Genomic DNA, 24,398 nt, shown 5'->3' on the forward strand with positions numbered 1-24,398 from the left:
ATATATTTCATAATGAAGTTAGGTTTTCTCTTGGGGTCCATTTTTTAGTTCCTACGCGTCATCGTATTTTGTAATTGAAACGAAATTGAATCTTTGAATTGTTGAATAGCACAAGGTAAAGTATCAGATAGAGTTACAGATTTAACGTTGACGTTATAACATCGTAACGTGATACTATCGATAATTCGTATTTTATAATTGAGAGATGAAACGAAATTGAATCTTTGAATCGTTGAATAGAACAAAGTATCAGATAAATTTAACATTGAAGTTATAACGTCGTAACGTGGTATTATCGATGATTTAGCGTCTAAATCATCATTAATAATCAATATTAGACTGTTTTTGTGAAGGTGAATATAAATAAGATTGAGATGAAATAAGATCTAACCTTATTTCATTAACTTTAACGTAACGTATATATCGATACCTTTGTTGGTTTCACGGTCACCGTGCTATCGTATATCGTATTGTCGTTAATTTCTCAATTTCTTCGTAATTCGAATACGTAATTTTTAGAGGTAATTAATATAATATTAAGATATCATAACAAGGATTTCTTTTCTTTTTTCTTTTTTTTTTTATATCATATTATTTTTAACAAGCAACGAATTCGATTGAGGATATGTGAATTTTGTTTAAATTTGAGGTTATATAGAAATATTCTTTCGAGAGAAAAAAAAACAAAATATTTCACTTTTAGATGGCCATGATATATTACAAAAGAATTTCTATCTAACGGGGGATTAAAAGAAGCTTGAAGATCATGTTGACGTTTTATTATTTTTTTTTTCACGTAGTGTCAGTCACGTTTTTAAAACAATTCAAACGATCTGTGTCACGATATTATTCAATGTCGCAACGATCACGTGTATCGTTATCAATTTTATAAAACAGATATATTGGCAATTTAGTGATTTTTATAGTTATAGACTTTAGATATACATATGTAAATATTTTCAGCTTGTGAAACAGGTCTTTGAAATCGTTTATATATTCGTTTATACGAGAACGTTTTATATGCTCTACGAAAAAAAAAAGTATATATTCCATTGAAAAAGAAAAAAAAAGGAAACAGAAAAAAGAATATCTTGAAGTGATTTTTACGTTTCCTTTAGAAAAAAATCATTTCTATAGAATCGAATATGTACACTACAAAATATTTATTCATATAACTTCATATCTGAAAAGAAAAACAAAAAAAAAAAAAAAGAATTCAATAGATCAATTGTTAATCGATCACTAAAGTTAAAGCTGATTTATAAAGGTTCGTTATTTTAAACATTTTCGATTGATATTTAAAATAAATGATCATAACAATTTATTATGGCTTTTATAATATCACTTTGCAATTGTTCTATATTGTTTCGTGAAAAAAAAAAAAAAAGAAAATTACGATCAGAACTTATAGCGAATTGCACATGTGTACAGACATTATATCATATAACATACACATATTGTATATACATACACACACACACACACACACATATATAATGTATGTATAATATAATACATTCATACATACGTCTCTTTCTAGCTAAAGATTTGCCGGCTTTTATAGGTAACGTGTACGAAGTAGAGAGATGAATCGACAAGGAAGAAGGAAAAGGATGAAAGGAGTCTGCTAGCGAGAGAAAGCTAGAGTGAAGAGTCACGGTGGGAGGATAAAGAGGAGAATGAAGAGGAGGAGTAAGAAGAGTAAGAGAAGAGGTGGACGAAGAGGAGGAAGAGGAGGAGAAGGAGGGCGTATATAGGAAGAAGGGCCCGCGGCATGCGAATGGAGGAGAAGTGGCAGAAAGGTAAGGAGAGAAAGGGGAAGGAGGAGTGAAGGGAGTCGAGGGGGTTTCGGGCCGAGATGGTGAGCTAGAGAGAAGAAGAAGAAGAAAGAGGAGGAGAGGGGAGAAAAGGGCCTCATCTCGGCGGTCAGTCCAGCTCGAGTCTCTTGACTGTGCGCGCGTGCGTTGACGCGGAATCGTGGGAGCATCGAATCCGATATCCCGAGGACGAAGAATTTGTCGATCTTTTTCTCGTTTCTCGATTAATTCCTCTGTGTCTCTACTCTTTTTTCCTTTTCATTTATTTCTATTATTATTATTGTTGTTGTTGTTATTATTACTATTACTATTATTATTATTATTATTATCATCATCATTCTTGTCTAGTGTTAAGAAGAAAGGGAAGAAAAAAGAACGATCCAAAAAGAAGGATCCTTTCGTTAGTTAGTTTCCAATCGATGCCTCGTTATCTCTTCTTTCTTCTCTCTTATGTTTTTTCTCTTTCTCTCTCTCTCTCTCTCCATCTTTTCTCATCCTCCTCCTTTTCCTTCTTCGTCTTCGTCTTCTTCTCGTTCTTCTTGTTCTTTTCCCCCCATTTCTCTATATCTTTATCCTGTCAATTGCGTGCACGCAACGAACTTTAAATCGTAAATGTCGATCCCCCGGTCGTGTGAAAGTCGGCGGCCGCCGGGCTTTTTAGTCGTTCGGATTTTATCGTTACGGTAAGAGAAAGAAAAAGAGAAAGAGAAAAAAAAAGATAGAGAGAAAGAGAGAGAGAGAGAGAGAGAATGAGAGAGATGGAGAAAAGAAAAGGATCAAAGGGACGGGACGAGAGGAAAAAAAGGTGAAGAGAAGGTAGGAGAAAGAGAAAGGGACAAAGACAGGAAGAAGGGAGAAAGGAGTCAAGAAGCAAGTAAGCGAGCGAGCGAGTGAGAAAGAGAAAGAGAAAGAGAAACAGAGAAAGAAAGAAAGAGAGAGAGAGAAAGAGAGAGAGAGCGAGCGAGCGAGATAGCTCGTCTCGAGAGTGCAGTGGACGGTGATGTCGCGAGGATGCCATCGTCTTCGTCGTCGTTGTCCCTCTTTTCGTTATCCCGGTCGTTGTCGTTGTCGTTGTCGTTGTCGTTGTCGTTCTCGTCGTCGTCGTCTCTCTTGGTGGTCACTAGCTTCGCGATTCAACAACGACGATCCTCTCGCATAGCGAAGGGACGCCAGGATTCGTCGTTTCTTCGTCTGGCTAATGCAGGTGCAGGTGCCTGTGAATGTGCAGGTGCTGCTAGTGAATGCAGTGTTCTGTTGTTTCACATTAAGGGCTTGTGCGGTGTTGTTAGTGAAAAGTTAGTGATAGAGAGTATAAGAAGAATCCTTCGTAATCGACGTTTAACGAGTCGTTTTTGGAATTATCGTCGACGTCGTTGTTCCTGGTGTTACTGTTGCTGCCGTTGCCGTTGCTGTTGCTATTGCTGCCGTTACATAGGGGAGACCACCAGAAGACGAGGAAGAAGAAGAAGAAGAAGAAGAAGAAGAAGAAGTAATAGTAGTAGTAGTAGTAGTAGTTGAAGAGGTGCTGGAGAACGTTCGGGAGGAGCTGAGAAATTTGCGGGAGGGGGAACTCGAGTAAAAGGATTCCGTGTAACGCGCGCTCCGATTTGCCGGCGCAGCATCTCTCGGCTGGTACGAGGAGGAAAGCAATAGGTAGATACGTAAGCTGTTCTTTCCTTTTCTTCCTTCTTCTTCCCTTCTTCTTCTTCTTCTTCTTCTTCTTCTTCTTCTTCTTCTTCTTTGGCACGAGTATGAACGTGTACGCGCATGCTCTCGATCGATGATCCTCTTTGCTCGCACTTAACGAGACTAACCTGTCGAATATATACTTACACACGTATGTGGATACCATGTATATTATATGTATATTTGCTGAATCAATGAGCATTACACATTTGGAATAAGTTTTTATTCGATTTTGTTTCAAGACAAAATATTCGGCGTAATTTTCTGTTTTTTTCTTTTTTTTCCTTTTCTTTTTTTTCTTTTTACGATAGATAACTCAAATGTTTAAATTGCTTGTCTCAAAGGAATGTGTTCTTTACGTAAATATTAATCATAGTTATTACGAAAGAAAACGAATGACAAAGCTAATGGCAGATGTACTTATCACTACGCGTCTAAGATTTTTTTCGAAATCGTTTTAATTGAAAATAGTGGCAACGTAGAAATTTATTTCTATCGTTCGACTTGTTGATTCACTTGTGTAATCAAAGAAGATTTTTAATCTTCATTCTTATAATTTCTATTTATTATATTTTGGTTATTGTTTTCGACGTGAATGGACACGTAAACGAACGTAAAATAAATAGTTTGTAAACACTTGTATTGCTTTTGCTCGACCTCTACAGAAAGAAAGACGGGGAGAAATAGAGAGAGAGACAGAGAGAGAGAGAGAGAACCTTCGAGTCTTCTTCTCTCTTTTTCGCTGCTACAGAGAAGCAAGCATCCTTCGAGAGCAACCGAACACAGCGGGATATCTTACGTCTTTATCTCGCGAGAAAGTTACCAGGGACTTTGATCGCGAATTATATTTCGTCGTGTTCCTTTTCTGGCCATGTGTAAAAGTGAAAGCAATATTACTGTTCCTCATGAGAAAGTAGTCATAGCGAAGAAATTTGAACGTGAGGCGCATAACAATTCAGCCTTCTTCTTGGAAATATTCTGTTTTCTTTTTTCTCTCTCTTTCGTTTTGTTTTTGAAACGATATATTATCAAGGACAATTAGGTCTTAGAAGAATTTTACGAAAGTACGGTTGAAAGTAAGGATCGAAAGAAAATGAAAACAAACAGACGAAGAAAAGAAAACAGAAACAATCCAAACAATTTTCTACGAACGTACTCGAGAGTAAGCAAAAACGAAACATTATGGTTTAGATAGTTTAGTAGGTATTTCGATCTCGTTAAGAGCACTTGCTTCTTCTTCTACGTCTTCTTCGTCTTCGTCTTCGTCTTAGTCTTTGTCTTCTTTCTCTTTTCGGAGAATGTTAATTGGCCGCTTTGCGAATTATAAAGTACGCGGAGAGAAAACGCTTATAAGCACTTGGCTATCACGTAGGCATTAACATACCACGATTCACGCTATCGTCAATGCTATTATCTACTACGTACAACATATGTCGGCATACTTAACGTTAACGATGGAAAAAATTACTAATTACTGCTAGTAACCACGTTTCTAATTCATCTTCCCCATAGAAGATATTACACCGTCATTTGTTCATTTACTCACTCTCGTTCTCGTTTCAACTATAAAAACTTATCTAACATAGTATAGATGTAATTTGAAATGATTTTTATTTCTTTTAATTTAACTGTAATTCATAGGTACTTACTTGTTTCGTTTTTTAATCAGCATCACGCATGAATACTTCGATGAAGTTAATTTAAAGTCGGCTAATAATGTCTTTGGATATAAACGTTATCTTAGAACACCTTAGACGATTCGTTTAACTATTTTATCAATTTCGATTTATAGAAAAATAGGAAATAGATAAAAGTTCGACAATTTCGTAATTTGTATACCGTTGTATTTGTCCAGATTTTTAGGAAATTTTCTTAGATATTTTATTATTATCGAACATATAATCGTAAACTATCATATATTTTCCTAATGACAACGATTAAGAAAAAAAAAAAAAAAACAGAAATTTATAGATACTGGTCGACATTTTATTTTATTCAGCGGACCTACAAAAATAAATATTCCGAAGTAAAACGTAGGTCAACTTTTGTACGCATTACATGATAATAGAAATTCAGTAAATACTAGTAAAAAAATATATTAACATAGTTCGATCATTCATCTTGCGTTATGAAGAATTATCGTCTCTGCGAAGTAAAAGAAGAAGAAAATCAAAGATCGACGTTACTGTCCGATAAGAAAATTATTTATGTGCATAGTAAGAGAAAGAGACAGAGAGGATAAATTTCGTGATTCGATCTAGTAGATGTGAGGCGCGAGAACTGTTTTCGCTGTAATAAAATTGAGCTTGGAGAGGTATAATTACATCGTATGTGTCGTTTAATCAATGACGATCGGTGAGCACGCTGGGACATCGTTTACTCGTTAATTACGGACCTCAGTTTTATTAATTCACCGTCGGCGTAACCCGCTCGGTCCGATCCCCCTCCCCTCTTATTTTCTCATATTAGATAGGGCCCTTTAATTAATTCCTCTTCGGGGATTGCACGTCGTATAAATTTGGTGAAAAATGTCACGCTCTCCTACCTCTCCCGATCTTTATAATTTTCCCATATTACGATCGTTACGACGTAATAACGAGTGGATATGTATAACGAGCGTTTATCGTTTCAACCTCGTTATTATTATATATACGAACGATAGCAATAATTATTTATGTTACATCGGACATCTGTATATGCAAGGTCGTGAGTAATTTTAATTTAATATATGTATATAAAGTATGAGTTAATAATTTATATCTCGTAGCATTTTAGAGAATAATATGACTCATACAAAAGTTTTCTAATTACGTAGGGAACACAAGGTGATCTCATTGGTTTGACCTTGGACAATCATTGGAAGATCGTATGACGATCACTTTCAATTTCTTATATGAAAATCTCCATTTGTCATTCTTGTATACATATTATGGAGAGTCCTTCAAAAAACAATAGTAGCATATTTGTTTGTTTTTGAGTTGTAATATCGTTTGAATGTTATATTATCCTTGGGATTAGCATTAGCAAAATGGATATTGCGTGCCATGGAGATTCCATGGTTGATCTTTGTACATAACGGTATATTATTAACTTCGAAATATCTCATAATGATTTGTGTTAAAGATACCAATTAATAATGTTTTGAATATGTTTCTGGGTTGATGATATACAATGTACAATAAAAATATATAATTCCCAGTAAAAGATACGAACGTGATTTTAATGTGATCTTCAAACGGCTATCCAAGGTCAAAATAATGACATCAATCTTGAATACTCGATAGAAAAAGAAATGATAGAACAAAGTTTAATAGAAATATGTCATAGACCACTATCGTATTAAAAGAAAGTTTTATTAATTACAATAAGTATTGGTACGAATTCAATTGTTTGAACAGACATTCTATTTTTAGTCATTTTATCGATGATAATAAAAATTATATAATTCAAAAGTAAGAAAATATCGAATGTTCTTGCTTCTTCTTTTTTGCGTCGTTGTAATTATCTGCATAGTGTAATATTATCTTTAAACGTATGATATACGACTTATATGTCACCGTAGTGATCTAATCGGTATGGCTACTTGATTGTGAAATTGGAATGTTTTAAATTATACGAATAATTTGAATCGAAAATTACTCGAACATATAATTTTTTGAACGGTTTTACAATTTCGATTTGTGAAACTAATTTTTCTTTTTTTTTTCCTTTTTTTTTATCCAGAATGTTGTCACAGGGACAGGACAGCCCTTCAAGTGGTTACTCGTCGAACAATGCCGTTTATCAAGGTGCACCGTGTGGTCAGTGTCGAGAATTATGTCCGGCCGGTTATGTTCCACACTTTTGGAGGTGAGCGCAAATATAAATTGATTGTTATTATAATTACGTAGTATTTTCTTTTTTTTTTCTATTTTACATACCTACGCGTACGTACATTCGTTTGAATATTATTGCATTGAATAGTTTGCGGAAACTGAACTAACACGTTAAGGGTGAGTGAAAAGGGCGGATTCTCCGCCTTTGAGGCTTCCGTCTTGTCTACTTTTACTCTTACCGCGCTGCTGTATATCACGAACAAGTTCTGCAACATGTGATTCTGCGCTGTCACGACGCCAAGAGCAACCGTGTTTCCTCTTTAACATTGAATGCTCTCTCGCGTAGGATACTACGGATGCTTTCTGTTTATTCTGAGCGAATATTTCTTCCTCTTATTCTTCTTCTTCTTCTTCTCCTTCTTCTTTTTTTCTTCTTCGTTCAGTTAAAATATACGTGAAACGAATCGTTAAAATATTTGAATACTTTCCGAAATTTAATATTTAATGATCTTTTTTTATTTACATTGAACGAAGTATTTTAAATATATAGTAAATGAATTTTTCTTTATACCTATGTATATATTTATGTACACGTATATATTTAAAAAAGGATCTATTCAATTCCAAAAGGATGTCCGTATATATCGAGATCATTTTCTATCGATCAAATTTCGATACCTCGATACAAATTTTTTGTTCTCACCGAGTATCCAATTATTTTAATGGAAACAAAAATAGAACAAGAGATGTGGAAATATTGGTATGGAGTATATTGGTAGATATCGATATTATCTCGACCGAATCGAATCTTTCGAAAAGACGTAAGATAATGATAGAAATCTCGTAAAAAAGGATTTATGGATCGTATGATACGTTAAAAAAAAAAAAAAATGTTTAGCAGTGATCGTTAAACGATATAACGTCGGTCAGGTGCACAATTTTAATAGACTCGATTAGTTTCGTACCGTGAAAAATGTTAACCGATCTTGAGAGAGAGAAAGAGAGAGAGAGAGGGGGAGGGAGGGTTTGAGCAAACGTGCGTTTATCTCCCAAGAACGACCTTGATTTTTCCTTGAACGTGGCCGCTGCATCCGGAGGGAGAGGATCAGAGCCACGATTAGAAGGGAAGGTGATGGTAACAGTAGGCTCGGTAAGCCTGGCTAAGACTAGCAATACGTAACTAACACAGACACTAACTTTGATAACCAGGCGCATGAGCCATGCTTGAACATGAGCCATGAATTGTCTACCGATTTCTTCGATCTCGTTCTATCTCTCTCTCTCTCTCTCTCGGACGAATGAACGGACGAACGAACGAACGAACCAACGAACGAACGAACGAACGAACGAACGAACGAACGAACGAACGAACGCACCTCTCTTGTGAGAGATATCGTCGGTGAACGAGGTAAAGTAGAAGCTCAGAGAGAGAGAGAGAGAGAGAGAGAGAGAGAGAGAGAGAAAGGGAGATGAAGAAGACAAGGAGGCAAAGTCGAAAGAGGGCAAAACGAAGCGTTTCTCGGCTTCGGGTCGTAGGGTCGACTCGTCGGTCTCACGCGAACTCTGCGTGCAACGAGAACAGCGCAATGGGCCGTTCCAAGACGAATCGTCTGGCAACCGACGAACCAACGAGGGAGAGAAAAAGAAAGAGAGAGAGGGAGAGAAGGAGGTTGGAAACGCATATAGGGAGAGTTAGAGTAAGAGAGAGAGAAAGAGAGAGAGAGACGCACGTTGCTCTGTAATTAACATACCGAACCTCCCTATCATGTTGCCTCGTAAGCTGCTGCCTCCTCGATCGTGTTCACGAAACGCTCCGAACTTTGTTCATACGCCATTATTTTCGTAATGTATCTTCTCCCTTTCGATCCTCGAACCCTCGTCGTTGTGTGTTCGAAAATGAAAAAAAAAAGAAATTCTTCAGGGTTGGAAGAGAACGCTTGTATTTTTTAACCGTGATCGCTGGGAGTGTCTTATTTATTTTTTTCTGTCTTTTTTTTTTCTTCTGTCCGATCTCTACCGTTTACATCGTTAAGATTAATGAAGATTTATTTTCAGATATTTTATCTTACAGGCGAGATTATCTTTTTCTTTTTGTTTCTTCCTTTTTCCCCTCTTCAATACGTGCTGACCTAAAGCATAAATTTTGTGCGAGGTATATAATAGAATTTATTAATGTGTAACGCGTGTGTTTATTAAATTAGAGCTTTGATCGTTTTGTACGAGCACGTAACGAAATTAGAATTTGACAAATTCGATAAATTCTCGTATTCGTTACCAAACGATTTAATATACCTATCAGGAATTTAATAGTGATCAATTCGAACATGTAACACCTGGCAATTTTCTACGTGGTTCGGTTTAAAATTCGAACCCACTTATGTACTTAGAATTTATTAGATATATATTTATTTCAAAGAAAAATCAAGAAACTAGATTCTCAAGAATTTCGAACATAATATCCCATAAGCAGACGATTAGAAGATAAAATTGGATAATCCGATACTCAAACGTAGAACTCAGAGGGTAATAATTGGATCGTGCACCTTGCGGAGTCGAACGTATTAGTCGCCAAGTGTCTGCACGCTCGTCTCGTAATTCAAACGTCAATTCATCTTGTTACGCTCGTTGGCTCTCGAAGTAACGTCTCGGCGACGTTCGAAGAGCGTAATTATCGAAGATATAACCAGAGAAAGAAGGAGAGAGAAAGAGAAATAAAGAGAGAGAGACAGATAGAAAGAGATAGATGGATAGATATAGAAAGAGAGAGAACGAGAGAGAGAGAAGGAGAGGAGGGGGAGAGAGAGAGGTAGATGTATCCCGTAATAGACATTCCGCAGAGACCCGCTGCGTTGTTTCATCGACTGGCTTGGTCGTTCTCGCGATGGTAGGTAGCATTTCCGGTCTCTCTCTCTCTCTCTCTCTCTCTCTCTCAACGATGATGATGGTGTTGAAGCAACACTTACAAAAGCCTCCGGGAATCGGCTTGACGTCGGTCTTACCGAACGTTTACATGTTTTCCCCATCCCAAGTTTAATACTAGTTTCTTCAACATGCAAGAACCATCAAAACCGATTTGTACCAAAATACGTTCGTTAACTAAATCGGACTAGATCGTTGGAATAGTAAACCAGTTTTTAGCGAGTCCTCGGCGGTTTTATTAAACATGGTGGATGAATTTGGAATGAGGATATAAAATGTCATTAAACACTTCTGTGCGGGCTTGTATTACATGAAAACCGATTGAAATGACATTGTAAATTTAAGCGGTCATTGGTTAGTCCATTAGACGAGTACGTAAGTATTAACAGACTTTTTGTTTAGCATAATCGTTTTATTCGGTCGCGGTGTATAATAATCATTCGTTGGATTATACCAGTACTCGAAGCTTATTTTATTGGAATGTTTAATATGTCGTTTAACGGCGAGTAGGAACATGTTCGAGGAATTGCATCAATTATTTTCGATGTTCTTCTTCTACGTGAGCTTGTTCAAGGTTATCTAAGGAAAGGGGTAGGGGAAAGGAAAAGCGGTAAGGGAAAAGAATGTGGTTCAACGGTGGCTCTGCGATGGCTTTCGTAGGGCTTCGACAAAAACTTGGAGACCTTTTGAACATCACAAGATGGCTACGATCTCTGGCTACGTTCCATCGTATTCTCTCATTTGGACTCTCTCATTTCTTTTTTAACTTTTCCTTTTTATCCTAGAACACAAATTCTTGTTTGGTTTCTAACTTTCGTATTATGCGTCTAGTTAAAAAGACGTTCTCTCTGAAGTTACTCTCAGAACTATATGAGGTGTGTTTCGGATTAAATCTCATCGTTAGAACGAATTCCGTTTGAGAAGGAGGCCTGATAGTTAACTAGATTTAACGACTACTTAAAACTTGCCTTGGCAAGAAGCGTATAAACATTTACATTGGGAGAACGGCGTGTAGTAAATCATAGGTTTCTTAACAAAGGCAAGATATAGAAGAAGAGGAGGATCATCATCATCATGATGATGATGATGATGATGATGATGATGATGATGATGATGATGATGATGATGATGATGATGATCATGATGATGATCAAGAGAAGAAGAAGAAGTAGTGTTCTCAGACTTCGTAGTTTCTGTGTTGCAAGCTAGAGTGTCTGGTTCGGTAAGTCACTATATCTCTTGTAATAAACAACCTTCTTCGAACCGATCGAATCGACTAAACGTAATTTTCTGATAGCTTATCGATCATCCTGCAGATAAGCGGCAGGTTCTGTTTTACGACTTTGGAATATTGTTTGAAGAATAAAAGTATATAGAGATCTCCGGATAAGAATATCTCGAATTTGAGTTGCGTATAATTAAAAGCGAACGTGTCTATAGAGTGAGTCGATCTTTTGCATTATTATATAGTACATGTGTATTTGCTCACTCGCTAAATCAAGGTCGTTAAAACATGATTATGTGGGTAGTACATATTGCGGTGACATATTTGGAATTTAAAAACAAGAAAAGCAAGTTCGCTCGTATACAGGGTGACGTTTTAATCTATGAATGTAATTTTCTCGAACTTACACGATAAATTTTTTACTATTAAAAAACTGAACTTGTTTTATTTCGACGTGAAAATAATTTAATATAATTTTTATTCTTATTTTTTTTCTTTTTTTTTTTTTTAAAGGATCGTAATTTTCAATTAATCGGTTTCATCTTGGTCACTCTTTAAAACGGTATTAATCTATTTACTTGAAAAAATATTTATTTAGGAGATGTATTAATTTCAACAAGGTGACTTTTTTTAACTAACATTGTTCAAAGATCAAAAAGAAATTTCGTTCGACATATTTTTCGAATAACAAATATTCGAGAAGATAATTGCATTTATTGATCTAACATAAAACCAAATATGTCACCCTGTATATATTCGATTTATATGTCCCTTTATATGTCCGACACGATTTCACGTATTTTCGAGTCGTTATTATTTTTATGGATCTCATTAGTTGTTTCCTTTTTACATTAAAACGACAATTTATAATCTCTTACAATCTAAATAACGTAACAGCGTAGATATACACGTACGGAATATATTTTTCCCATATTTTAAAGTCTGAAATTACCCAACTGCGATCTGCACTATTCCAAAAAAAGAAAAGAAAAGAAAAAGAAGGAAAAACAAAGAGAAAAACTTCTTTCGGACAGACAAAATTACTGTCTCCGATATGCGGAAGTAAGTAAACCCGAACGATTAGTAATTTAAACATTTTCACAATTCACCAACTATGTAGAGTATACAGATCGAAAAAAGAAAAGAGAGAGAGAGAGAGAGAGAGAGAGAAAAAGGGAGAAATATTCGATGGTCCAACATATCAGAAATATTTTCGTCGTTTCAGAAAGTCGCCCTTATCTTGAAACGATTTTTATGGCAACGAATCCGGCAACTTTTTCCTACCGACTTGGGTCGATTCTTGCGTTCTCTCTCTTTCTCTCTCTCTCTCTCTCTCTCTCTCTCTCCCTTTCTCCCTTCCTCCCTCTCTTTTCTTCTCTCCCTCTCTTTTTGGATTCGTTTCTCGTGCCCGCCTTTTACAGCTTACCGCATGACCGGCGCTCCTTCGAGAAAGCCGCTAATTAGGTACGTTCACATTCGTCTCCGAACATTTAATCGTACGAATCGAGTGTATTCGATTCGATGTGTGGTAGGAAGTTGGTCTCCTAGTGCCGCCTCTTTTCTTTTTCTCTCTTTTTTTCTTTCTCTTTCTCTCTCTCTCTCTCTCTCTGCTCCTTTTTAATTCCAAAAGAAGAAGGGATAGAGATATAAAGAGAGAGAGAGAGAGAGGAAGGTAGGGTAGGGATCAAGAGAAAGAAATCTTGTCTCCCTGGAATCTTCCATCAGACTTTACTCGCATTTACCTCTTTAACAGAGAATTTTCTTTCATCGACATGTTTCCGCCATTGTTAACGTTCCGTCAACTCGTCAAACGCGATCCGAGATATTTTCTATCCTGTTTTGTCGGTTAAAGAGGATTCAAGTATAAACGGATACATCATGCGTGATTTCTCTCGATATCTCGTGAAACGAGAAAAATCAAACTAGTTCGCGTTAATTAAAATGGATTTTAATTGTTCTTGGAATATTATCTTTTAACGAGATTTTTCTATCTCCTCGAAAATAATTTCTTTCTTTCGGTTTGACTGTTAAGAACGGAGGATCGAGATCGTACGATTTTAACTATCCAACTATCGTATACCAATGCCGACGATAATTATCGATTTTTAATCTTCCTTAGATTTTAATCTTCCTTACTTTCTTTCTTTCTTTTTTTTTTTTATTCTATCTTAAAACCTCGCTCGCATTTCTTCGAAGTTTTCTTCGGATTTACCTTTTGTGATAAAGTCGGGCGGAGAAACGGAGAGAGAAAGAGAGAGTGAGCGAGATAAAGGGAGGGTCTTCTGATCAATGAAAAGATATCTATACAAAGAGTACGAGAGAGAGGAAGAAAGAAAGAGAAAGAGAAAGAAAGAGATGTAAGATGTAGACTCAGAAACGTTGCAGATTAACGGTACACATAGAATCTTCCACCTTCGTCTCCTTTCCTCTGACGTTCTCCGCGCATTAACACTACGGACTAACGGGATAACTTTGGACCTAATAAAGCACATCTCTAATCACATAGTGGATGAGGATGGTGGTGAGAAACTAACGTCGTAGAATAGTCCGTACGTGACATTAATGACGAGAGGGCTCACTTTTGTCCGTTGAGTTCTGTTTGCCTCGGTGTTTCTCATCTTATACCATCCATTATCGCTCAAGGTTTCGAAGATATTGGATCGTATTCGTAGCAATATGCTCCTCGCAAACATTTCATGATAGTTGTTAATCAATATAAATAGATAAGTCGATAGAATGGATTTATAGTAATCAGCGTGCGTACGTTTAATCGGTTTTAATTGTACTGATTAATGAATCAGTTACATATGTGTATTTTAAAAGCTTAATGGTGTTTGTAATAGCAAAAGATTAAACGTTAACGATTATCTTGTGTGTTCCAGTTTAGTGTAAATAAATGACGTCAACTACCGTGTCATATGTTATCATAAGTCATAACTATAGAAGATGTAAGGGAGAAATTTTTTCTTTTTCTTTTTTTTATATACATACGATTAGATACACACACACACACACGCACGCACGAACATATATTTCAAAAAGAGATATCAAATGAATTCGTAAGTAAAACAAAAAAAAAAGTAAAAGAACATCGTCCACTTACTCGCGTAATTAAAATAATTCATACGAAATACAAACGACACGTTGTAATTGCATTAACAAACGACGAGTAGGAGGAGGAGAAAACAAAAAATGTACCAAAAAAAAGAAACATCAATTTTGATCTCTGTCTCAAAACAGAAACGCGAATGATCACGTTCGAATAGTTGAAAGCGATCGGCAATGTACGCAATATGCAGTAAAGCACGAATGCAACAATGCGATATCCCCTATATGGAATGGGCCTGTTCACCCTCTCACGGATATATATATGGGGTGTCTCGTTAATCAAGAGAAGCGCGCTATCGCCCGCGAGGCATAGGGGTGTTGCAAAATGGTTGAGGAGGATGGCGTGTTCGAGGGTGACCAGTGTTTAACGCTTGACAAACGACCGGCGAGGTACGCGGCCGCGTAAACAACGCCTCGTAAGACCACACACACACACACACACATGTAAATACATATACGCACACGTATACAAAATACATACGTTTACACAACCCAAACTCCTCCTCGCTATCCCTTGCAATAGGATAAACTTTGCAAAAAAAAAAAAAAAAAGAAAAAAAAACAGAAAAAAGAAGGAAAAAAACTCTATAAATCTGCCTATTAACCGCGAGAGCATTCGATTCCCGAATGGACGAGCATCCATTGCGTTTTTCTCCAACACCGAAATCACTCCTCCTCCTCTTCTTCCTCCTCTCATCCTCTCTTCTCTCCTCACTTCGCTACATCCCTCTCTGTCCCTCTCCTTTCCACACCCAACACCTATGTCGCTTTTCATCCTCTTCTCTTCCAACTCTCCATCTCGTCACCACGAAATATCGCCTGCATTTTGGCATCGTAAACGTCGTGCATGTCGCACGTGCGGTGGCCCACAAAAATTTTACTGTATTTATACGGCGTATGTATCGAGAATACACGTAGGACACGTGTAAAATGTGTCGTTTATTCGTCAAACCTGCGTATATTCTTTCTTTCTTTCTTTTCTTTTCTTTTTCTTTCTCCGTTTCTTTTTTTCTTTTTTTTTATTTCCTTCTCCTTTTTTCTCGACTCCTTTTCTAACGTCGCTCATTTTTTTTGCACCCTTTGCGATGCGGTTTTTTCTCTCGATTTTTTTAATCTTCTTTTTCTATCCTTTGCTTTTCTTTTTTTCTTTTTGTTTCTTGACGAACTTTATCCCGACTAGAAAGAAGTTTTCTCGACGTGCGGGGATCATTTTAACCCGTTATATTATCGTAGAAGACGGATTAATGTTGACGATTAAGAACGTTTGAAAGTTTCATCTTGATAAAAGAGTACATTAATCGTTCGTTTTAATTTTTCGTTTTATCTTTTTTATTATACCTATTAAGAGAACATTATATCTTTCGATTGTTCCTTTAACGATTTATTAATTTATTCCAACGCTTGTTGCCTTCAAATCCGTATTAAGCATTTCCTTTCGAATAAAAATATTATCTCCCCGTTTAATCATCTTGGATTAACGTTCTTATCTCGTTCGACCGATTTCTAAGCCAGCATTTTTATCGACGAGAAATAATAATGAGAAAACCAAGTAGCGTGTTCAAAAGTTGATCAATCTTCTAGACATTTTCTACCTATGGGTCCGTTCTTTATATGGAATCAGAAGCCTTTTATGTGTCTCTTCGGACGTCGTTATTTCATCTCGTTTGGTAACTTCATTTACCATCGACGAAGAGTTTGAGTACATGTCATTACGAAATCACGTGAGGCAATAACCTTTTTTCTCTCTCTCTCTCTATCTCTTTCTTCCGTCATAAAAATAAAAATACGTTCAAAGAAAACAAATCGAGTAAATATGAAAACATTTGTATGTTCTTGGATATAAAAATTTATTTTCGTGAGCAATTTGGGTGAATTTACGAGATTGCAGGAAGAAACAAAAAATTATTAAATGGAGAAAAAAATTATATATTTTCGGAAATATTATATATAATTCAGATGGTTTAATGCACTTAACTCTGACGTAAGTGCAACTTCAACGATGAAATCCGATCTGCGAGTAAGTACTTCTCTTGGATTGCTCTGTTTGCTTATAAGATTGGCTTCCATTCGCTTCATAAATTTATCCACTTTTGGACGTAGGACGATGATCGATTTCGTCGCATGAAAGAAAACGAATTGGACAGAGTAATTCGAGACGGATATTTGATGAAAGCCTGATTAATGGCCGACTGGTTAAATAGTCTCGTTAATGTATTTCTAAAAATAAAGTCGAAAGATCTTTTTTTCTGGTTCTTTTTATTACGAACTGAATTTTAAAAGAATATTATTCATAATTACGAACTTTATAATTATTCATTTGTAAATGAGAGTGGGTTGGTAAAGTAGTTTTCTTTTTCATTACGTTAGCAAGAAGATAGTATCATTAATTTATTAAGCGAAAGAGATGAATGAGAATAACGATGACGATCATTTACTCGAACGATGGTCTCTAATCTATTCTTATGTCACGTAGTAGTAATTATATATTATGAATTTCAAACCTATATTTGTTAACAAATCAATTATAGAGGATCCGTACGTCTTTATCAATGAAATCAATTTGTCACATTTTTTACTTAACAAATAATAAAATAATAAAGTTCGAACTTTAAACAGGACGTTCTTATCGGACATCGACTTTCGTAATTGTTATCGCTAGTCCATTAGTCTTTGAACGTGTAGATAAGAGAAAACAAAAAATGAAAAAAAAAAGGCAGAATAAAAACAGAAAAAAGAAGAAAACGAAACAGGATAAAAAAGAAAAAGGCATGAGAGGGAAAGCGAAAAGAAGAAAAAGAAAAAACAAGAAAAAGAAAAAAAGAACTAAATTCGTAGATCCAATATGAAGATTTCTCGGTAGGGTAGATCGTTAGTACTACTCTAAGCCTTCGACACATTGACTAATGTGTCTGGGTAGGCTTTAACTCGGACTATCTGTTGCAAACGCGTGCTTGCACGCGTGCCGTTTCGTGTCGTGCTGGTGCGTTTTGCGTGTCCCCGCAGACTCATCGTTTTAATGCAACGTTAGCCCACTACCGCATCGAGATCGAATCGATATGTGAACGATAAGCGAATAAAACGTAAGTACGTAGATGTTTACAGACGTATGTACATAAACAGATATACACATACGCACGTATGCATACATATATTATATATATGTTATGTGACGGTCATTTGGAATTTTCCGATAACTATTCCGGCCATTTAATACGACATAGATATGATTTTTTTCGTGTCGTATTCCGCCCATTTTCTTTTTTTTTTTATTTCAATTATTTTCTTTTTTATTTTTATTTTTTTTTTATTTTAAATCGTCGATTAATGTCCATATTTTTTTCGATGACGGAACGTATGTTTTTTTGTGAAGAATTATAAATAGGTCGATTAAAAAATCGTGATTGATCGTTTAGAGTGGAATAATTATTACTTTTCTCTTTTTTTTTGATTTTTCTTAATGGATACATGTTATAATATAATGATAGATTACGTATTATGATATATACGTATAGTATTTTGTTTTATATAATGTATTATATATTATTTGTAATTACTTTTTTTTCGATATCAGCACATTTTTAATTACAAATATATATATATATATTTACAAAAAATTTATATATATATATATACTATAACTCTAAACGATAATTCAGCTTGTGTATCTACTCTATAAAAAAATAATATTAAACAAATTTTGTATAACAATATCTTAACATTTTGTTATCACGTTACAACAAAGAATAGCATATAACACGATATTATACGAATCGACGAAATAGTCGTTGTCAGAGAAACAAAGTCGAAGGAGGAAAAACAAAGAATATAAAAACAGTGAAAAGAATGCGTTGGGTCGAAGGAGAGATGGCGGTTAATGCTCAGACAAGTTCGTAATAAGAAGAATCGAGGCAAAAGAGTCGGCACTTGCTGCTCACATAGACAGAGCTCCTTGTAGTCTCACAATCCTGGAAAGTGAAGAAACACGAGGGTGAGAATTAGAGGAGAGTGGGGTGTAAGGAGGAGGAGAAAGAGAGAGAGGTAGAGAGAGGGAGGGATGGACTCTTGATTAGTTTGGCTATTCGAGCTTTTCTACCCGAGGGTACTTTTACTCTTAATCCGACATTATGAATATTTTCTCCTCGTCTCATGGTAACTCGTAGTCTTCTTCTTCTTTTTCTTCTTCTTCTTGGAGAATAAGAAGAAGAAGTAGAAGAGAAAGAAAAAAGAATCAAAGAAAAGAAAAGAAAAAAAAAGCAAACGCGCGGGAGAAATGAAGAGAAGATATGATGAGGTGGGAGAGAAGGTAGTTGGGCTTGGGGAAACATAAAAGCGAAGGACAGTGTCCACTCGTTGCTATGGCTTTTTGTTGGTATCGTATTAAAAAATGTACTTAAAATTAATTGGAAAAGGCTATTATGTTGGTTAATTATCGTTGGTGAGATGGAACGTTCGTAAGTAATAAGCGGTTCTCACTTAACTTTTCATTTTCGTAACCATTTCGAGACCCTTTTGATTCGCGTAAAGGGAATTCACTTGAGTCTTTTCTCTCTCTTTCTATCTCTCCTTTTCTCTCCCTGTTTCTCTCTTGAACGTTTTATATCTTCTTTTATAAATAATGTATATGAGGTGTACCCGAAGCATAACAGGTTTGTGGATTAATGACACATCCAATAAGTCGAATATTTTAAGTATAGTAAATGTTGTTTTCAAAAAGAGTAAAGAGTAAAGAGAGAGAGAGAGAGAGAGAGAGAGAGAGAGAGAGAGAGAGAGAGAGAGAAAGAAAGAAGAAGAAAAGCGGGTTAAGGTTGATATTGACGTAAATTCACTGAGACGTGTACTTATTCAAGAACGAATACTGAATATGTTCCTGATCGAAGGTAACATTGTCTGGATAATACGATGGGTGGATCATAACCGAGTGCTTTATGGCAAACGGGTTTTGGTTTTGCTTTGATTTTATTTCCGTAGAAAAAAAACGAGGAAAGAAATAAAGAAAAAAAAAAGAGAGAGAGAGGGAGAGAGAGAGAGAGAGAGGGAGAGAAAGAGAGAGAGAGAGAATATTAGGATAAGAAATCGTGGGTACGTTCTTATCATTATAACCCCATTAAGTTATTCATGCTTTTCGGGATTCGTTAATTACCAAGTTTATAAGAATGTTCGGTTCGTAAAAGGTGCCTCATGAAAATTTCACCAAGTGGAGTCGCAAACTGATGGTGGGCTCTCCCTCTCTCTTTCTCTCTCTCTCTCTCTCTCTCTGTCTTTTAATGAAGGTTCTTATCGGACACCGAAATTAAGCGAATCAAATGCCGTCGTTGACCCTTCCGTGCTCTCTCCGGCATATTGCCGGATCATCGTCCTTGCTCATTCCCGTAGGACAACATTTTCTACGGAATATAATTCGAGATATGAATGACATTCATATGTCGTCGGTATTAGTTTCGTCGAATTCTTCGAGTCTCGAATTGTATGTGTCGTTTTAAAGAAAAGAAAAAAAAAAAGAGAGAGAGAAATATAAGATTTGGAAATGAAATGGTGAAACAGTAAAAGACGAAAAAGAAAGAAAAGAAAGAAGGAAGGAGAGAGGAAGGGTGATAGGAGGATGAACGAACGAAGGAACGAATGAAGGAAGAAGGAAGGAAGGAAGGGGAAAATTCGTGAAGGTCGAAGTGTTAAATGAGATTCCGCGTGGAGGACTTAAGTGTCCTTAAGTTAGCCTGAATGTAGCAAGAAATGGTAAAGGGCTGGGGTATTTCCCTTTCGTCCAAAGAATTTCGTTCGTTTTAAAGTGAACAAGAGAAAGAGAAAGAGAGAGAGAGAGAGAGAGAGAGAGAGAGAGAAAGAAAGTGAGAGAGAAGGGTTCTCTTTTGAAGTCTCGTGAGAAGTCTTCTCTGAAAATCGGAGACGTTGAAGAAGAAGAAGAAGAAGAAGAAGAAGAAGTAGTAGAAGAAGAGGATATAGGCGAGATAGCGAAACGAAGTCCTCGTCGTTTTACGACTCTTCGGCTACCCTCCGATTCTCCAGCCGGAATGAATCTCTTGCTGGGTAATTAGGCAGATTACTTTCCGGAGTCGTTCGAGTCCCGGTTTCTTACTCGCGGCTGAGTCCGTTCGCTAGCTTCGTTATATATATTTCGTAGAGAGAAAGGGGAGAGAAGAGAGAAAGAGAGAAAAAGATTATATATATATATATATATATATATATATATATATAGAGAGAGAGAGAGAGGTGTGTTCTATTGGAAGAGAACAATTAAAGGAAGGAAATTCTTGGAGAACGATAAAGATAGAAAGAGATAGAAAGAGAGAGAGAGAGAGAGAGAGAAAGAGTATACTAGTTTCGGTCGCGGTGACTCGTCTAGAGGAGCTTAAATTCACCACAAGGCTAATCGAGCAAAGTACGACGTTTCTAGCGGAAGTAATGTCAAGCTCAAAAGGGACCTGTGGGCTTGCGACGCGTCTAAGGATGATTACCGAAAATACCACCACGGGAGGTAGAATAGTGATGGAGGGGGATGGAAGGATGTAGTCGGTGGATGGAAGGGAGCAAAGGTTACCCACGGACCGCGTCGTTTTTATTTACGAGCCAAGGAGAGAGAAGATACTCATCCTCTATCGTTTTCTTTCTCTCTCTATCGTTAATTAAATAATATTTCTCTTCGAAGGGAGAGAAGGAGAAGAAAGGAGAGAAGAGGAGGGGAGAGGAGAGGAGAGGAAAAGAGAAGACGACGGTCGGTGAATGTCGGCGTAAAGCTACGATAAGAGGCCGAAGAGAGGGAGAAATCGTTTCGAAGGAGGATAAAAAAAAACATGGCCCTTGGTAAGAGCACTTATTGCAGTATTGAGATCGTAACTCAGAGGCAGACCACGTCATAAACGTTTCCCTCTTGCCGGACCACTCCGATCTTCCGTTTCTTTTTTTTCTTTTCTTTTTTCTTTTCTTCTTCTTCTTCTTCTTCTTCTTTTTCTTTCCTCGTTTTTTCTCGTATCTCCTTTTCTTATCTTTTTTTTATTTTTTTCCTCCTTTCAATATTTCCGAAAGATTCTTCGATTCTACGAACGAGACAGCCAATCAACTAACTCACTAACTCACGATGCGTAAAACTCGTAAATAGTTATCGAGATTGAAGAAAATTAAGGTCGGCTATTTTTCTACATTCCTTTTCGTCCTTATGGATATTAAGATCGATTGGGAGAAGGAATAAAAAAGAAAAAGGGAGAAAAAGAAAGAAGAACAAAAATTCAGAGAAACTATTCATCGAGGCCATTAACCCTTTAAGTGTCGAGTTTGAACTCAACGAGTCGCTCGTTAGGTTATCGTAAAGCCGTTCCTATAGCTCTTGCTTGGAGATAGAGAAGAACGAAGAAAGATATCGATAGAAAGAGAGAGAAAAAGAGAAAGAGAGAGAGAGAGAGAGAGAGAAACTACAAGAGTTGCTCATGGAATACCGGAATTCGTGCTAATCGGATAACACCGTGGTGGACGTTGTTATTGCAAGAATAGATGATCCTTACCACCTGCCTTCCCTTTCTATTTCTCGAAGAAATAGACATTTTTTTCAAACGAATAACTTAATATTCGTACGAAGGGAGTTAATTTTATGTTATATTATATAACGGATGATTCTTATTATCCTAGATCGCTTTACACAGATGGTTAATTTTATATCATTTTATCGAGGAAGTTATTATATAATATATATTAACTTTTGCTTTATCTACTGTAAGTACATTCTATCTCCAATATCATCATCATCATCACCGTAATATATATTACCTATATTTATAATATTATCATTTCCGGGATAATTGAAACGATCGGGGAGAAAAATAAAAAATATACTATTTCTTAAATTTATTTACTTATTTACTTCGAACAGAATATTTTTCACGTAGATCGCGATGAAACTCTTTTTTCTTTTTCTTCCTCTTTTTTTTTTTTTCTTCCTGTCTCCTCCAAAAGGGATTAGTTTATTTTTGTTTTCGAATTGTTCCATAGACATAGTCGTAGTTGGAAAAATCTCTGCTAGAAAATATCTCTGTTAGAAACTGGCTCGCATTCTTTTTCCGTGTTTTCAATAGCTCCAAGTTCTATGGTGTTCCTTTCTCTTTTACCATTTCGTCCAACAAACATCGCGGTCATTGGTCCCGATGAGTCTAGGACACTCGGCGCCCGGCATCCGCGTCTCGGCGTCTCGGCGTCTCGGCGCCTCTTTTCTCGACTACCCCCTTCCACCCACCGACTCACCCCCTTCTCACCCATCCCCTTTTACTCTCTCTTTCTGTCGCTTACGCTTTTGCTGCTTTTTATGTCAGAGCCAAACAACGCTTACTACGGTATAGACAAATTGGCAACGTTCGTTGTATTTCTCTGTCCCCGAGAAACAAACAGTTTCATTTCGACAATTTACCTGAGGCTTATTTTGAGATTTTCAAAAGGAATGTTAATTGATTACGATTATTTTAATATGATATAATATCATATTTTAATCGATATGATATGACACATATAATATCATGATATTGTATCAGTGATATAAGTCTGAAATATTTTCAGTGAAATTTTCTTTTTTTTTCCCTTTTTTTTTTATTCTTTATTTATTTATTTTATTATTATTATTATTATTATTATTATTATTATTATTATTTCTTTTTTTTATAAAAACGAACGAAAAAGAATTCGACAAAAATTTTTACAAAAAATTTCGTCTTTTTCTTTTTTGTCTTCTTACGTGTGATCTTTCAAAAGGAATTATAATAAAAAGTATGATTTGTATATATGAAGGATAAATAAATTTCTACTTATGGACATATAGAACAGAGGGATTTACAAGATAAAAAGGAAAGAAAAATAAATTTTGACAATTTTTATGAACGATTTCTCATAACTCTTGGAAACTTAGATTTTTACGTAATATTTCTTTTCTTCTTTTAACATTTGATATGTTAAAAAGAAATGTAAAAGTGTAATTTATGGAATACATAAATTTTTTATTTATGGATATGTGATAGAAAATCTGCACGATAAAAACGAACGAAAAATCGTAGAAACGTAGATTCTTGAGTAGTTTTCTTTTCTTCTTTTGACATATGATAGATTCAAAGGAAATATTAAAGTGAAATTTATACAAAGGATACATAAATTTCTTCTTATCGATACATATATACCATTTTTACAAAGGATAGATAAATTTCTTTTTATGGATGCGTAGTAAAAAAATTTTAGATAATCAAAACGAACGAAAAGAAATTTAACAATTTTTATAAACAATTGCTCGTAAATCGAAGATATAGATTTTTATATCTCTTCTTTCTTATCTTTTTCTAACACGTGATTTGTTTAGAAACAAAACCAAAAAAAAAAGTATAATAAAAGTATAATTTATACAAAGGATGTATAAATTTCTTCTTATGATTGCGTAGCGAAGAACCAGTTTCTACGTTAACGATCCTATCACGTTGTAAATTCATTCCTACGTTGTTCATACTAACGCATATATCATAATTACATAACGAACTATAGATTAATTTTATCTCTCGTAATATCAACAAGTCCGGAAATGGAAGATTGAACTAAATGCATTAAATAAGAGTCTTAAGAAGAGATCATCAAAGTCTAAATTTATTTTTTATTTATCTAATTCTTTTTTCTTTTCGTAAAAAAAATTCTTCAAATCGGAGATAAATGCTATTTAATAAGAAAAAAGAAAAAAGAAAAAACTAACAACATTACAATGACACTTTTTGTCCGATTATTGAAGTCAATACTGTCGGCGTTTTAAATTCGTATTTTTCTTTATATTATTACATTTTTCTTCAGTGAGAAAAATAA

General features: G+C 35.6%; 1 protein-coding gene across 4 annotated transcripts in view; it reads left to right on the plus strand.

Annotated features, from left to right (window-relative positions):
• The first annotated feature begins 5 nt into the window (after positions 1-5).
• The window catches only part of LOC127064390 (protein prickle-like), an 87,826-nt gene continuing 63,433 nt past the window's right edge, over positions 6-24,398 (plus strand). The window contains exons 1-3 of one of the 4 annotated variants that reach the window (XM_050995377.1): positions 6-115; positions 1,565-1,802; positions 7,227-7,352. In XM_050995377.1, the coding sequence (XP_050851334.1) occupies positions 7,228-7,352 (125 nt within the window). In that variant the 5' untranslated portion in view covers positions 6-115; positions 1,565-1,802; position 7,227. Of the gene's footprint in view, positions 116-1,564; positions 1,803-1,845; positions 3,471-5,583; positions 6,210-7,226; positions 7,353-24,398 lie in introns of those variants that run through there. The other 3 variants (XM_050995376.1, XM_050995378.1, XM_050995375.1) reach the window with 3 other exon arrangements.

The sequence above is a fragment of the Vespula vulgaris genome, chromosome 6 (assembly GCF_905475345.1).
Source record: "Vespula vulgaris chromosome 6, iyVesVulg1.1, whole genome shotgun sequence".
NCBI lineage: Eukaryota > Metazoa > Arthropoda > Insecta > Hymenoptera > Vespidae > Vespula > Vespula vulgaris.